This window comes from Macrotis lagotis, chromosome 1 (assembly GCF_037893015.1).
Source record: "Macrotis lagotis isolate mMagLag1 chromosome 1, bilby.v1.9.chrom.fasta, whole genome shotgun sequence".
NCBI lineage: Eukaryota > Metazoa > Chordata > Mammalia > Peramelemorphia > Peramelidae > Macrotis > Macrotis lagotis.
The window spans coordinates 929,183,649-929,196,626 of record NC_133658.1 but is presented as its reverse complement, the minus strand read 5'-3'; the positions used below and the strand labels follow the sequence as shown (position 1 = coordinate 929,196,626).

General features: G+C 41.7%; 1 protein-coding gene across 3 annotated transcripts; it reads left to right on the top strand.

The window, feature by feature from the left end:
• Positions 1–1,042: 1,042 nt before the first annotated feature.
• On the top strand, positions 1,043–12,777 carry LOC141510109 (uncharacterized). Of its 3 annotated transcripts, none has more exons than XM_074220112.1 (6): positions 1,344–1,434; positions 1,562–1,719; positions 2,498–2,631; positions 6,392–6,518; positions 7,741–7,833; positions 10,997–12,777. In XM_074220112.1, the coding sequence occupies exons 4-6, from the start codon at positions 6,485–6,487 to the stop codon at positions 12,478–12,480; spliced, it is 1,611 nt and encodes a 536-aa protein (XP_074076213.1). In that variant the 5' UTR covers positions 1,344–1,434; positions 1,562–1,719; positions 2,498–2,631; positions 6,392–6,484; the 3' UTR covers positions 12,481–12,777. The 3 variants fall into 3 exon arrangements, with proteins under 3 accessions (XP_074076212.1, XP_074076213.1, XP_074076214.1); XM_074220113.1 differs by having other exon boundaries at positions 1,358–1,434; positions 1,636–1,719; XM_074220111.1 differs by lacking the exons at positions 1,562–1,719; positions 2,498–2,631 and having other exon boundaries at positions 1,043–1,434.
• The last annotated feature ends 201 nt before the right edge of the window (positions 12,778–12,978 follow it).

Here is a 12,978-nt window from a genome sequence, read left to right as displayed (position 1 = left end):
GAGGAAATGCCTGAAGTGAAACTATTAGAGCTTCTTCAGAGGGGTGACAACTTGGCCAAGGTATCACGCCCTAGAACAGGGCGACAGCTGGGCAGAGATTGGTACAGTGATGAATTTGGGCACAAAAGTAAACAATTGCAGGGAACACGGCAAGTGAGTTGTTGCCATGAGGCGAGGAGCACCGAGGGAATAACTGAAAACGATGATAAAGTTGAAATGACCAGCATTTTTGAAAGATGTCACAAGTGGCGCGAAGTGATCCAGCCATTCTGGAGCATAGTTTGGAACTATGCCCAACAGGCGACGAAACTTTACCCTTGATCCAGCCAGTCCTGCTAAGAGATAAGAAAGGAAAAGAGGTCTTGTGCACAAAAATATTTCTAACAGCATTTTGTGTGGGGACAAAGAATTAGAAACGGAGGGCAAGTCCATCGAGAGAGGAAGGGCCGGAGCAGCCGTGGATTACTCTCGTTCTGGAAGAAATCACGAAGCGGGCGGCTCGGTGGCGCAGCGGACAGAGCCCGGCCCTGGAGGCGGGAGGGCCTGGGTTCAAGTGCGGCCTCAGACACGTGGTCACGACCCAGCCGTGTGGCCTTGGCCGGGCCGCTTCACGTTGCCTTGCCTAAAAAGGAATGAACATAAGGACGGTTTGGAACCAGCCAAGCCGCACTGGCGCCCCCTGCTGCACGGCCACAAGAGGCGCGCCAACTTCCGGGTGAGGGGGGCCGAACCGCGGCTGCGCAGAGGGCAGGGCCGGAAGGCGGGGCGGGGCTCCTCGCGCAGGCGCCCTGGGAGGGCCCGCCTCTCCGCCTTGGGGGTCTTTGGCCGGAGGCCTCGGGGCCCTGCCGAGGCCCCACCTGCCCTTTGGGGCCTTCCAAGCGCCATTCAGAGGTTTGGTTTCCCCTCCCCTAGCCCTGCCTCCCTTCCTCTGCCCTCCCCCCACAGATGGCCGGCCGGTCAGGCTCCGGCCCGGCCTTCCCTACCTGGCCCCTGAGAGCCCAGCCGTTGGCCTCCCTGGCTCGAGGCCCTCCAGGCCAAGCCCAGCGCCATGACGGACCCAGGCCCATGGCCGCGGCTTTGCCGGCCGCAGGCTGCCGCTGGCCGCCTCCCCGTGTGGCTTATCCCGACCTCCGGCCTCCCTGCAAGGAGGGTGAAGAAGAGTGGCCGGGGAGGCCAGGCAGACAAGGCGTTCCCTCCCTCCCTCCCTGTAGGCCCTAGTCTCTCCCCGAGGGCAGGGCCAGGTGTAATTGCAGGTGCCTCCTCCTCCTAAATCCCTATAGGCCATCCTCCTTCCTTGGAAGAGGAAGACTAGAAGTTTTCCTCTATGTTCCTTCCCCCTCCCCAGCTCAGTCTGCAGATGTCCCAGGCATGTCCCAAGCAGAGAACTTGAAGCCGGAGGGAATGGCCCTTGGGAACCCCAAGCCCCCACAACAGGTGAGTGCAGTCTATACACAGGCTTAACCATCCAGAGAGGCCATTTCCATAGACCTGGAGTATTGTCTATGGATTGTTCCTGTGAAAGAGTAATTTCTCATAACTACATAATTACATTTTGTTAAAGACGTCTCAGCTTCATATGGGTCACCTGGCTTAAAATTAAGGCTCCAAAATCATCATTCCCCATGTTCGCTACAGACCTAAGGAGAACAATGCTCAGGATGCAAGGACACCATCCTCCCAACAGGACAGCTGGACTTCAGCTTTGTAGCTCAGTTTCAGGTAGAGATATTGTACCATTTCCATGGTTAGGTCATTAAGGAGGTTAATTATTTGCTTTATTCTTTCTTTTTGCTTAAAAACTTAAGTAATTTCCAGTCAAAGGGTGACCATCTTGGATGATCTCCATTACCTATGGGTTTTGATGGTAAATTCCAGAGGGAAAAAACTTCCTGTCTAATCCTTATTTTTCTCTTATGTTCTTACAACTTTAGGGTTCATGTTTCTTTACGAAAATAGTTATAAAATAACAACACTGCCCTGCTCTCTTCTCTTATTCACGGGCACATTGGCGTCTCAAGCACTAATTTTCTCTGCCCCCTCACCTCCCAAATCCAAATTGTTGCTCTCCCGTTTGTTTTTTAAGTTCTCCATTACAACTGAGCCTACACACACACACACACACACACACACACACACACACACACACACACAAACACATTTCTTCTCTCTGTGATCAAGCTCTGTCTTCTGACTGCTGATGGTCTACCCCCTTTCACACCCATAGGGCACTTGTTTTTCCTCTCTTTTTGCATGCCTACTCCACATATACATATACACATACACCTTCTCCCCTTTCCTCTTTGTTCTTGTGGCCAAGTTCTCCCTTGTAGTACTTGTAGGTTCAGTGAACCCCTCACACTTGAATCTTCCCTGGACAGGCCTGAAGTAGAGCCCTGAAAGTTTCCCTAGATCTTATCCTTAACTCTATCAAGGCAGAAATTGTCCTCCTGGTGCTGATCATTTTCTTCTGCTTCTGCTCAATCACACATCTTCCCAGGTTTCTTTGAATTCTGGCCCAGGGAATTGTTTTTCTGTGGATATATGGAGTCCAACTGAAAGATAACACAACCTCAACTTGTTCACAAAGGATGGAAAAACTAGCGCCTGCTATCCAGGAGCTGCCAGTCTCAGGTGAGATGACAGTCCACGAGCTTCATCCAAACCAAGCTCTCAACAGGATAGATGCAAGACGCTCTGATTGGGAAGACTCCAGCAGTTTCAGGGACCAGAAGAAGCTTGCTTCCTGAAGGTGACATTTTATGTGATCTGTGATAGAAGCCAGGAGACTCAGGTCAGGAGGGAGGATCTTTGAAGCATGAGAGACAGTCTTGGAGGATCATGAATGAGACAGAGCTCCTTTCTTTCTTTCTTTTTTTTTTTTTAAGATTTTTCAAGGGAATGGGGTTAAGTGGCTTGCCCAAGGACACACAGCTAGGTAATTATTAAGTGTCTGAGGCTGGATTTGAACCCAGGTACTCCTGACTCCAAGGCCGGTGCTGAGCTCCTTTCTTAGGAGCAATTGTTACTTTGCTTTCTTGGCAAGAGTTCCCTTAGATCTGAGATCACTCAACCTTCTTCCTGAGGAGCTGAAATCTTTTTGCCTTCCCTTGGAGCTGAGTTTGATCTGATGAAGTTCCAAAGTAGTGTAGCCATGACAGAAGATAGGTCAGGTGAACTCTGCCTTAAAGGATAATTCGTGTCCCTTCACCACAGTGATGAAGGATGGAGAAGGAAAGAAGTTTGGAAGTTTCATTTGGGAGTGAGTTAGGGAACTAATTCTCAATCAAGAAAAAGACTTGCCTGGAGCAGCTAGGTGGTCCAGTGGATAGAGCACAGGTCCTGGAGGACCTAAGTTCAAATCTAGCCTCAGACACTTAATAATTACTTAACTGTGTGACCTTGAGCATGTCACTTAATCCCATTGCCTTGCAAAAAAAAACAAGAAAAAAAAAGAAAAGGTTTGCTTTCCTCTAGTGACAGCCCACACTGAATAAATGCTATAAAGTGAAGAACAATGACTGAAAACACTAGTCAAAAGCAAACATGTAAATCTTGGGAATCTCAAAAAAGTGGAAAAAGACCAATCACTTCCTTACTTATCCAGTAGAAAATGATAGAAATTAAGGAAATTAAAAATGACATATGCATTGCAAATGGAGCACACATCTTTTGTCCTAAAGAAGAAATCAAAATTTTGACAAAGTAAACAGAATCTTATCTATGTGATAAAGAATTGTTCCAAAAGAATAGAAATTCTAAAAGAGTAAATCATATCACTAGATATTGCAAATGGAACAGAATGAGATGGAAGATCATCTAATTCTTAGCACATTGGCCAAACATGGGTTCCATATTTGGCCTGATGTAGAAAGGTAACTTTCCAGGTAACAGCATATTTTCATATCTGAGCAATCTCCCTCATATGTCATTCTTCAGTTGCCTCAACCTCTTGATTCTTGGTCACCCAAGTCCCAAAGTTCTAGAAGTATGTTGAGACCCTTTATTTCTCACAAAGAAACTGGCAGTGTCCTACTCAGAATTAGATCAAACCCCAACTTTGGTTAATAAAACATTCCCTTTATTAATAAACAATCCTTTTCTTTGTCACTCTTATTTTTTATATATTTAAATATCAAAATCAAGAAGTAAATGACATTAACAAATGAAAGCAATCATAAAGCAAGGACATGAGGTTCTTTTTTCAATGGCACATGATACCAACCATCACCTCAAGTCCTCAATATAAGAATAAATAATAAATGCCAAGGACTATTACCTTTAATTTAGGGGAAAAAAAACCCTGATATCTTATTTTCTGATCTTGCTATCTCTTATACTTTATGTTTCTTCCTTAAGGGTATAATTTCTCTCTCATCACATTCCATTTGGATCAATGTATACCATGGAAATAATGTAAAGACTGACAAGTGGCCTTCTGTGGGGTGTGGGAGGAGGGAAGTAAGATTAGAGGAAAAATTGTAAATTCAAAATAAATAAAATCTTTTAAAAAAAGAATAAATAGCCCTTTTTCATTTGACTGAACCAGACCCCCTTGTTCAGTTCAGATTGTGATGATTATTTCTCAAGAATCCTCTTCATTGGGGGGGCTAGTTGGTACAATGGATAGAGCACTGGCCCTGGAATCAGGAGTACCTGTGTTCAAATCCAGCCTCAGACACTTAATAATTACCTAGCTGTGTGGCCTTAGGCAAGCCACTTAACCCCATTGCCTTGCAAAAAAAAAAAAAAAAACTTAAAAAAAAAAGAATCCTCTTCATGGAGAAGAAGTTTATGACTAAGGAAGAGTTGGAGAATATCACCAAAAACAAACTAGATGATTTCGATTGCATTAAATTAAAAAGCTTTTGCACAGACAAAACCACTGTAACCAAGATCAAAAGAAATGTAGTAAACTGGGGAAACAATCTTTACAGCTAATGTTTCTGACAAAGGACTCATTTCGAAAATACACAGAGAACTGAGTCATATCTTTTAAAAAAAATCCATTCCCCAATTGACAAATGGTCACAGGATATGCAAAGGCAATTTATAGATGAGCAGATCGAAGCAATCCATAGTCATATGAAAAATTGCTCTAAGTTGTTACTTATTAGAGAAATGCAAATTAAAGCTTCCCTGGTGTACCACCTCACACCTCTCAGACTGGCCAATATGACCAGAAAGGGTAATGATCATTGTTGGAAGGGTTGTGGGAGATCTGGGACACTATTACACCGTTGGTGGAGTTGTGAACTCATCCAACCTTTCTGGAGAGCAGTCTGTAACTACACCCAAAGGGTAACAAAAATGCGCATACCCTTTGATCCAGCAATACCACTACTGGGTCTATAGCCTGAAGAGATGATGAAAAAAGTATAAAAACATAACTTGTACAAAAATATTAATAGCAGCCCTGTTTGTGGTGGCAAAAAATTGGAAATGAAGTGAATGTCCTTCAGTGGGGGAATGGCTTAGCAAACTGTGGTATATGTATGTCATGGAACACTATTGTCCTGTTCGAAACCAATAGGGATAGGAATTCAGGGAAGCCTGGAGGGATTTGCATGAACAGATGCTGAGTGAAATGTGCAGAACCAGGAAAATACTATACACCCTAACAGCAACATGGGGGCAATGATCAACCTTGATAGACTTGCTCATTCCATCAGTGAAACAATCAGGGACAATTTGGGGCTCTCTGTGATGGAGAATCCCATCTGTATCCAGATAAAGAACCGTGGAGTTTGAACAAAGACCAAGGACTATTACCTTTAATTTAGGAATAAAAAAAACCCAGATATCTTATTGTCTGATCTTGCTATCTCTTAGACTTTTTGTTTCTTCCTTAAGGATATGATTTCTCTCTTATCACATTCATTGTGGATCAATGTATACCATGGAAACAATGTAAAGCCTGGCAAATTGCCTTCGGGGAGGGTGGGGGGAGGGAAGTAATATTAGGGGAAAAATTGTAAAACTCAAATAAAATCTTTAATTAAAAAAAAGAATCCTCTTCATGCTTTCAACTGGATAAGATTTTATTTCACACATTCAGGAAATGAGCCACCTCTTTCCTTTTTCTTTACTGTCTTAGTAATCTGTGGAAAGTTCTCTCTTCCTAACTTGCCAAATGCCCAGGACCTTCCAACTTCTCACTAGATCTTCTGGGACTTTTCTTTGTAATATCTCAGTTTTGTTTATTCTAATGAAGAAGATATTTCACATTTCCATATCTTTTTCTCCTATAGTGATTCTCCTACATCTCTGATAAAACACATAACTTTTTTGATTCCATAGGGAAAAGTATCCATAGCAATACATCTCTAAACTTTATTTCAATTGCAAATATAAAATATTCTTCTAGAATTTCATGTGACTTTTGATGGTTTAGGAGTTGGTGACATTCAAGGATGTGGCTGTGGACTTTACCCCAGTGGAATGGGATCTCTTGGACCATCATCAGAAAGAACTGTACAAGGAGGTCATGCTGGAGACTGCCAGGAACCTGCTTTCTGTGGGTAAGGACCCTTCCCCTAGTAACTGAATCTATCATTAAAGGAACTCTTCATTTCCTCCCTCACACACACAGGGTTTGGAGCATTTATTAGTTCTTAAAAAAGTCAAAATTCTGGTCTTTTGTGTCCAGGAGACAAGGTCCTCAAGCTGCCTGGTTTTCTTATAAAAGATCTTTGCCTTGTGTAGAGACAAAGGAACCTGCCTCTTGATTCTAGGAAACTGAGGAGAAAGATCAAACCAGTGTTGGAGAATCTCAGACTTGGAACTAATCTCAGCAGTTGTATCTAGTCTGACATCTCCCTGAACAAGAAATTTGTCAAGATTCTGAAAGGTGCTCTGGCAATGTTAGCTTGGAGGTGACCAGAGTAGGATGCCCCTCCCTTTGAAAGTAGCCCTTTCTTCTTTGGGCTGAGTCTGGTGTTTGGAAGTCTAAAGTTGTAGCTCCTTACTCCAGCTCTTTTTCTCAGAAGCCTGGTTGAGCAAATATGTTCTTGGTCCTCCTTCATACTTTCCTGAAATGCTAGAAAGGAAAGAGAAGGGGAAAAAAAAAACATTTATATTGACCTAAATGTAGCAGGCAATGTGCTAAAGGCTTTCTTTACAAATATTTCCTAATTTGATCCTCACTATAGCTGTGTTGGTTGGATGATATTATCATCCCAATTGTACAGTTGAGGAAATTGAGGCAAACAGGTTATGTGACTTGCCTCAGGTCCTTAGGTAATAACTTTGTGAAACTGAATTTGAAATCAGGACTTTCTGAATCCAGGCTCAACACTTTCTGCACGGTTTTTACCATCTGCCTCTTAAATGCAAGATGATAGAATCTATGGAATATGTATTTTCTTCTATGAAAGAAGTCCAGAAAAATGAATTTTTTTTTTGCTTCCCAGTACTCTCCTTCTCTTCTCTCACAAAGCTCCCAAAAACAAATACCATGAAAATGATCCTTTAGGTATCCTGGAAACCATGTGGTGACCCTTTCTCCATGCCTCCTTTCCCTGAAGAGAACCCAATTTATGTGCCTCTCCCTCATCTTTTTTTTAAGGTTTTTGCAAGGCAAATGGGGTTAAGTGGCTTGCCCAAGGCCACACAGCTAGGTATTAAGTGTCTGAGACCGGATTTGAACCCAGGTATTCCTGACTCCAGGGCTGGTGCTTTATCCACTGTGCCACCTAGCCGCCCCACCTCTCCCTCCTCTTGCCTTTTGTTTCTCACATCTAGGTATTGCGGTTTCCAGAAAAGATTTGATCTATTTTGAAAAAGGTGAAGCACAATGCATGCTGGAGGGAAAAGACCCCAGAACCTCCTATCCAGGTGAGTTAAACCAAAGGAAGTTCATGAACACTATTAGGTAGAGGGAACTGCATGTCACAGGGAAGAAAAGGCCAGACTTGGGCACAGGAAGACCTGGTTGCTAATCTTGTTTAGTCATTTTTATCATTGGAATCCTGGACAGGTCACTGACTTCTGAACCTCAGTTTCCCCATCTGTGAAATGAAGGAACTGGGTGGCATGGCCTTTGACTTTCCTCCTAGGGATAACATTATGGCCCTATAGGATCCATTATTTAGAACTTTGGGTCATGGAACTCTCTTGAAGAGATCCAGAAAGGACTCAGGCTATCTAATCCAAGCTGTTTTCTGGACACTTTTCAAGTCAACAAGCAAGTGGGAGTAATGAAAGCAGCATCGAGATCAACTACTGCACTGATGGTGAATTCTTCAACTTGAAAATGCTATAAGTGAAGACCAAAGTAGAGGAAGTGTTGGTGCAGGATCTTCTGTTTCCAGATGATTGTGCCCTCAGTGCAACCTCTAAAGCTGAGATGCAGCAAACTATGGATCAATTCTCTGTTGCTTGTGCTCATTTTGGCTTAACAATCAACACCAAGAAAGCTCCGGGGCTCCATCAGCCTGCACCACACCATTCTTATGTGGAACCATCCATTACAGCAAATGGAGAAGTTATGAACATAGTGGATGAGTTTTTTTCCTTGGAAATGTACTTTTCCACTGTGTATCAGTATATGCATTGAAAAGGAGGTTGACATACTCTTTGCAAGAGTTAGCTCAGTGTTTGGGAAGACCAAACTGAAGGTCTACAGAGCTAACCTCATTGCCTGTGAAACCTGGACAGTCTACCAGTGCCATGTCAGGAAACTGAATGACTTCCATTTAAATTGTTTTAGGAAGATCCTGAAGATTAGCTGGTAGAGAAGACACCATACCCTGAGGCCCTTTCTCAAGCTAAACTGCTAAGAATTCAAATGTTACTACAGTGAATTCACCTCCTATGGGGAGGGGCAAAATTGTTCAAAGGCCAAACATAAGTTTGAAAAAAAGACCATGGAGAATTGAGAGGACAAGTGCTCATAGTGGAGTCAGCAAAGCAATATAAGGACACTCCCAAGGTGTTTTAAGTACTTTGGTATTGATCAAGCAGCATGGGAGACAATAGCACAGGACTGCCCGGCATGGCATGCCAACATCAGAGGGGGTGCTGTGCTCTGTGAGCAAAGCAGAATAGAAGCAGCTCAAAGAAAGTGTGAGGTGTTTAATTTAGAATAAAGACCCAGGTATTCAAATAGACTATTTGTGCCTGACCTGTGGAAGAGCATTCTGAGCTCCTATTGGTCTGATCAGTCACAGTCAGAAACACCATAACTTGTCTCTAATATAGTATAGTCATTTTGGTCTTCTTTGATAACAAAGTTTGAGAACCAACCATCCAACCATGTTACAGGCTAAGTTCTAAGTTCTGGTGGTTCAGAGAAGGGCAAGGCACATTCTCCACTCTCAAGGAACTCAGAGAGCAGTAGGAAAGAGAACTTGGATATAATTAAGTGAAAAGCCTTATATACAGGATAAATCAAAGCTAATCCAGAGACAGAAGATTGAGGAGGATTGGAAAAGGCTTCTTGTGTGAGGTAGGATTTAGAGGGGTTTAAATGAAGCCAGAGGGAGCCTTCTAAGGATAAAGGGAAGCCAGGAGAAACCCATGAAACCTGGTGATGGTTTGTCCTGTTCAAGTATTTGAAGGGAGGCCTTTGCTACTAGTTTTAAAGCATGTGTGGAGGGGGACTAAGAGGAGAGAAGAGTGGGAGGGTAGGAGAGGCAGATGACCTAGTAGCCCAGTGGAGGATTCTGGATTCCATCCCTGTATTGAGTAGGCAGTGTGGTGGTCTGATTTTTGCTTTAGAAGATGAATTTGACACCTGAGTAGTGGACTGACTGATCTGGGGAGACTTAAGGCAATGAGATCAAAGAACAGGTTTTTGCAATACCTCAGAAGTGAGGTAATTGGGTCTGAACCTAGAAATGTGTAGTTTGGGTGGGGGAGATGTATGTTAGAGATTTACAAAGGTAGAATCAAAAAATTAAATATGGAGGATTCGGAATGTGCTAAGAGTGGATGAGAGATGATGAGGAGTGGATGGCTTATCTCTTATGAACCTGGAAATTTGGGAGGGTAACCTGGATATTGTTGGGAAATTAGGAAGATGGAAGGATTTAGGTAAAGAAAGTTTTGTATATGGTAGGAGGATAATCCAATGAGAAGAGTGTCAACCAAAACCTATGGGCAGAGGCTGTCAAGTAAAGGGTGTGATTCTCACCATCAAAAGCTGCAGAGAAGTAAAAAGATGAGAATTTTGATTTAGCAATGGGTAACTTCAGAGAGGAACTTTAATTAAACAGTAAAGTTGGGAGCCAGTCTGCAGAAAGCATGAGTAAAGGAGGTGGAGAACCCAAGTGTAGATGCCCATCTTCAGATGTTTTCAGCATGAAAGAGGAGACCAATTGCTGCAATGAGGGTTGAAATGGTTACATCTGTGGCAGTTAGGAAGGAATCAGTAAAAATGGAGAGATTGGAAATTATAGGGAAAATAGAGATGATAGAGTAGGGTATATGCTGGAAGATTAGATGGGTTGGAACAGGATCATTGGGGGCCTATTTCCCTTGTCCATCAGGTGGACCCATTCAAGTGAGAAAGACATGTCAAATGGCTACTTCCACTGGCTGCTTGTTTAAACAGTTGCTTGCTCAATGTTCTGTAAGCACATCCTTCCAAATATAAACAAGTGAACTTGCAATAGCAAAAAAATTTGCTTTAAAAAAAAAGCAATGGAGAAAGGTTATCTAGTACCATGGACAGAAGTTGTGTTTTATCTCAGTGGCCGAGTTTGGTCAGGTAACTTACATTCTGAATTTCATGACCCGAGTTGAGAATGTAATGAGAATGTTGGTTTTGCGTGTGTTGCAGGTTTGTTGTGAGAATCTAATTGTATGTGAGTCTCATTCTAAATGAAAACATCCTGGGGATGTGAACTAATTGATTCTGCTCATTTAAAAGTTTGAAGACTCTTCTCATTCCCTAGAGAAACAGATTATAAATGTTTCCTTTCCTGAAAATTCAGGGAGGAATTTATATTTGTGTTTTTGTGTGTCTTTTGACTTTTATGCTTTATGTTTTCTTCAGATGGAAAGACCAGGAATGACATGAGGGAGACAACTTCAGAGCTGAGCTTGTCTGTGGAGACATCACAAGAGCAAAGATTTGGGGATATTGCTCACTGTGACCTCCATTTGAGGGAAGCCTATGACTCTGAAATCAAGACAAAGAAAAGGCAAAAGAGTCACCATGACTTTGCTAAAGGTAGAATGAGTGTCAGGAAACATTCAGGCCTAAATCACTGTAAGAAAATGATGTCAGGAAATGACTGTTCTCAGAATCATAAGTATAGGGAATGCTTTCCTGAGCAGGTAGAGGTTGCTGAGTTTCATGAAAAGTCTCCTGAAGAGCACACTAATCGACGTGAGATGGACTTCAGCTTGACATCGGAAACCATTGGACCTCAAAACAGCCATATTGGAGAAGCACATAATATCTGCAATGAAAGTGAGAAGGTCTTCAGTTATAATTCAGAGCTCACTGACCACCAGAAAATGAGCAATGGAAAGAAACACTATACTTGTAATGAATGTGGGAAAGCTTTTAAGCAAAAGTCATCCTTTATTCACCATCAGAAATTTCATGCTAGTGAAAACCTACCCAAGTGTATGCAGTGTGGAGATACATTCAGGAGACAGTCATCACTTATTTCCCATCAGAGAATTCATTCTAGAGAGAAATCCCATGAGTGTCATGAGAATAGTAAAACTTTGAGTGAAAAGTCATCTCTCATACATCAGAGACACGACACTGGAAAGAAAATCTATGAATGTAATCAATGTGGAAAAACTTTCAGAAACAGAAGTAATCTGTCTAAACATCAAAGAATCCACACTGGAGAAAAACCATATGAATGTAATGAATGTGGTAAAACTTTCAGTGAAAAGTCATCCCTCAATGTACATCTGAGGATCCACACTGGAAAGAAACCTTTTGAATGTAATCACTGTGGAAAGACTTTCAGACAGAGCTACCATCTCACTAAACATCAGAGAATCCACACTGGAGAGAAACCTTATGAATGTCATCAGTGTGGAAAGACTTCAAGATGCTCCTCTGGTCTTGTTGTTCATCAGAGAAGTCACACTGGAGAAAAACCTTATGAATGTAATCAATGTGGAAAGGCTTTTGGACAGAGAGGCCACCTTGCTAGACATCAAAGAATTCACACTGGAGAGAAACCTTATGAATGTAATCAATGTGGAAAGATTTTTAGAAACAGCTGTAGTCTTGTTGAACACCAGAGAATCCACACTGGAGAGAAACCTTATAAATGTATTCATTGTGATAAGACTTTCAGATGCAGGGCTCATTTTGTTATTCATCAGAGAATCCACACTGGAGAGAAACCTTATGAATGTAATCAGTGTGGAAATGCTTTCAATTCCAAATCTCATCTTGATAGTCATCAGAAAATACACACCAGAGAGAAATCATTTGAATGCAATCATTGTGCAAAGACCTTCAGACGGAGCTCCAATCTCGCTAAACATCAGAGAATTCACACTTGAAAGAAAAACTCAAGAATGTAAGCCTTGTTGAAGACTCAAAAACAGCAGCACTCATTCCACATTTTTTTTGTGCATAAAACTATAAGATAATTACTGCTTTTAATTATTCCTTAATAGTATTCCATAGCATTTATATACTAAAATTTCATCAAGTATTTCCTCATTTAATAAAACTAATTTCTTTCCTGTTATTCACACAAAAAGTTTTGCCATAAATCTTTTTGATAATTGTTGGACATTTCTGTAATTTTTTTTTTTTTTGGCTGGAGGGTGAAACAGGGAATAAAGTATTTTTGCTAGTACCAAAGACATGTCAAATTCAGTCTTTATTCTTTTTTAAAGTGCAATTTTCTTCAGCATTTATTTTTCTTTTTGCTTAAGTTTATTCTTCATGATTTTCTTGCATTGCTCTCATTTCTTTTATTCAAGTTCTTCTCTACTTCTTTTACTTAAGTTTAAATTTTTTTTTTTTAGATTTTTGCAAAGCAAATGGGGTTA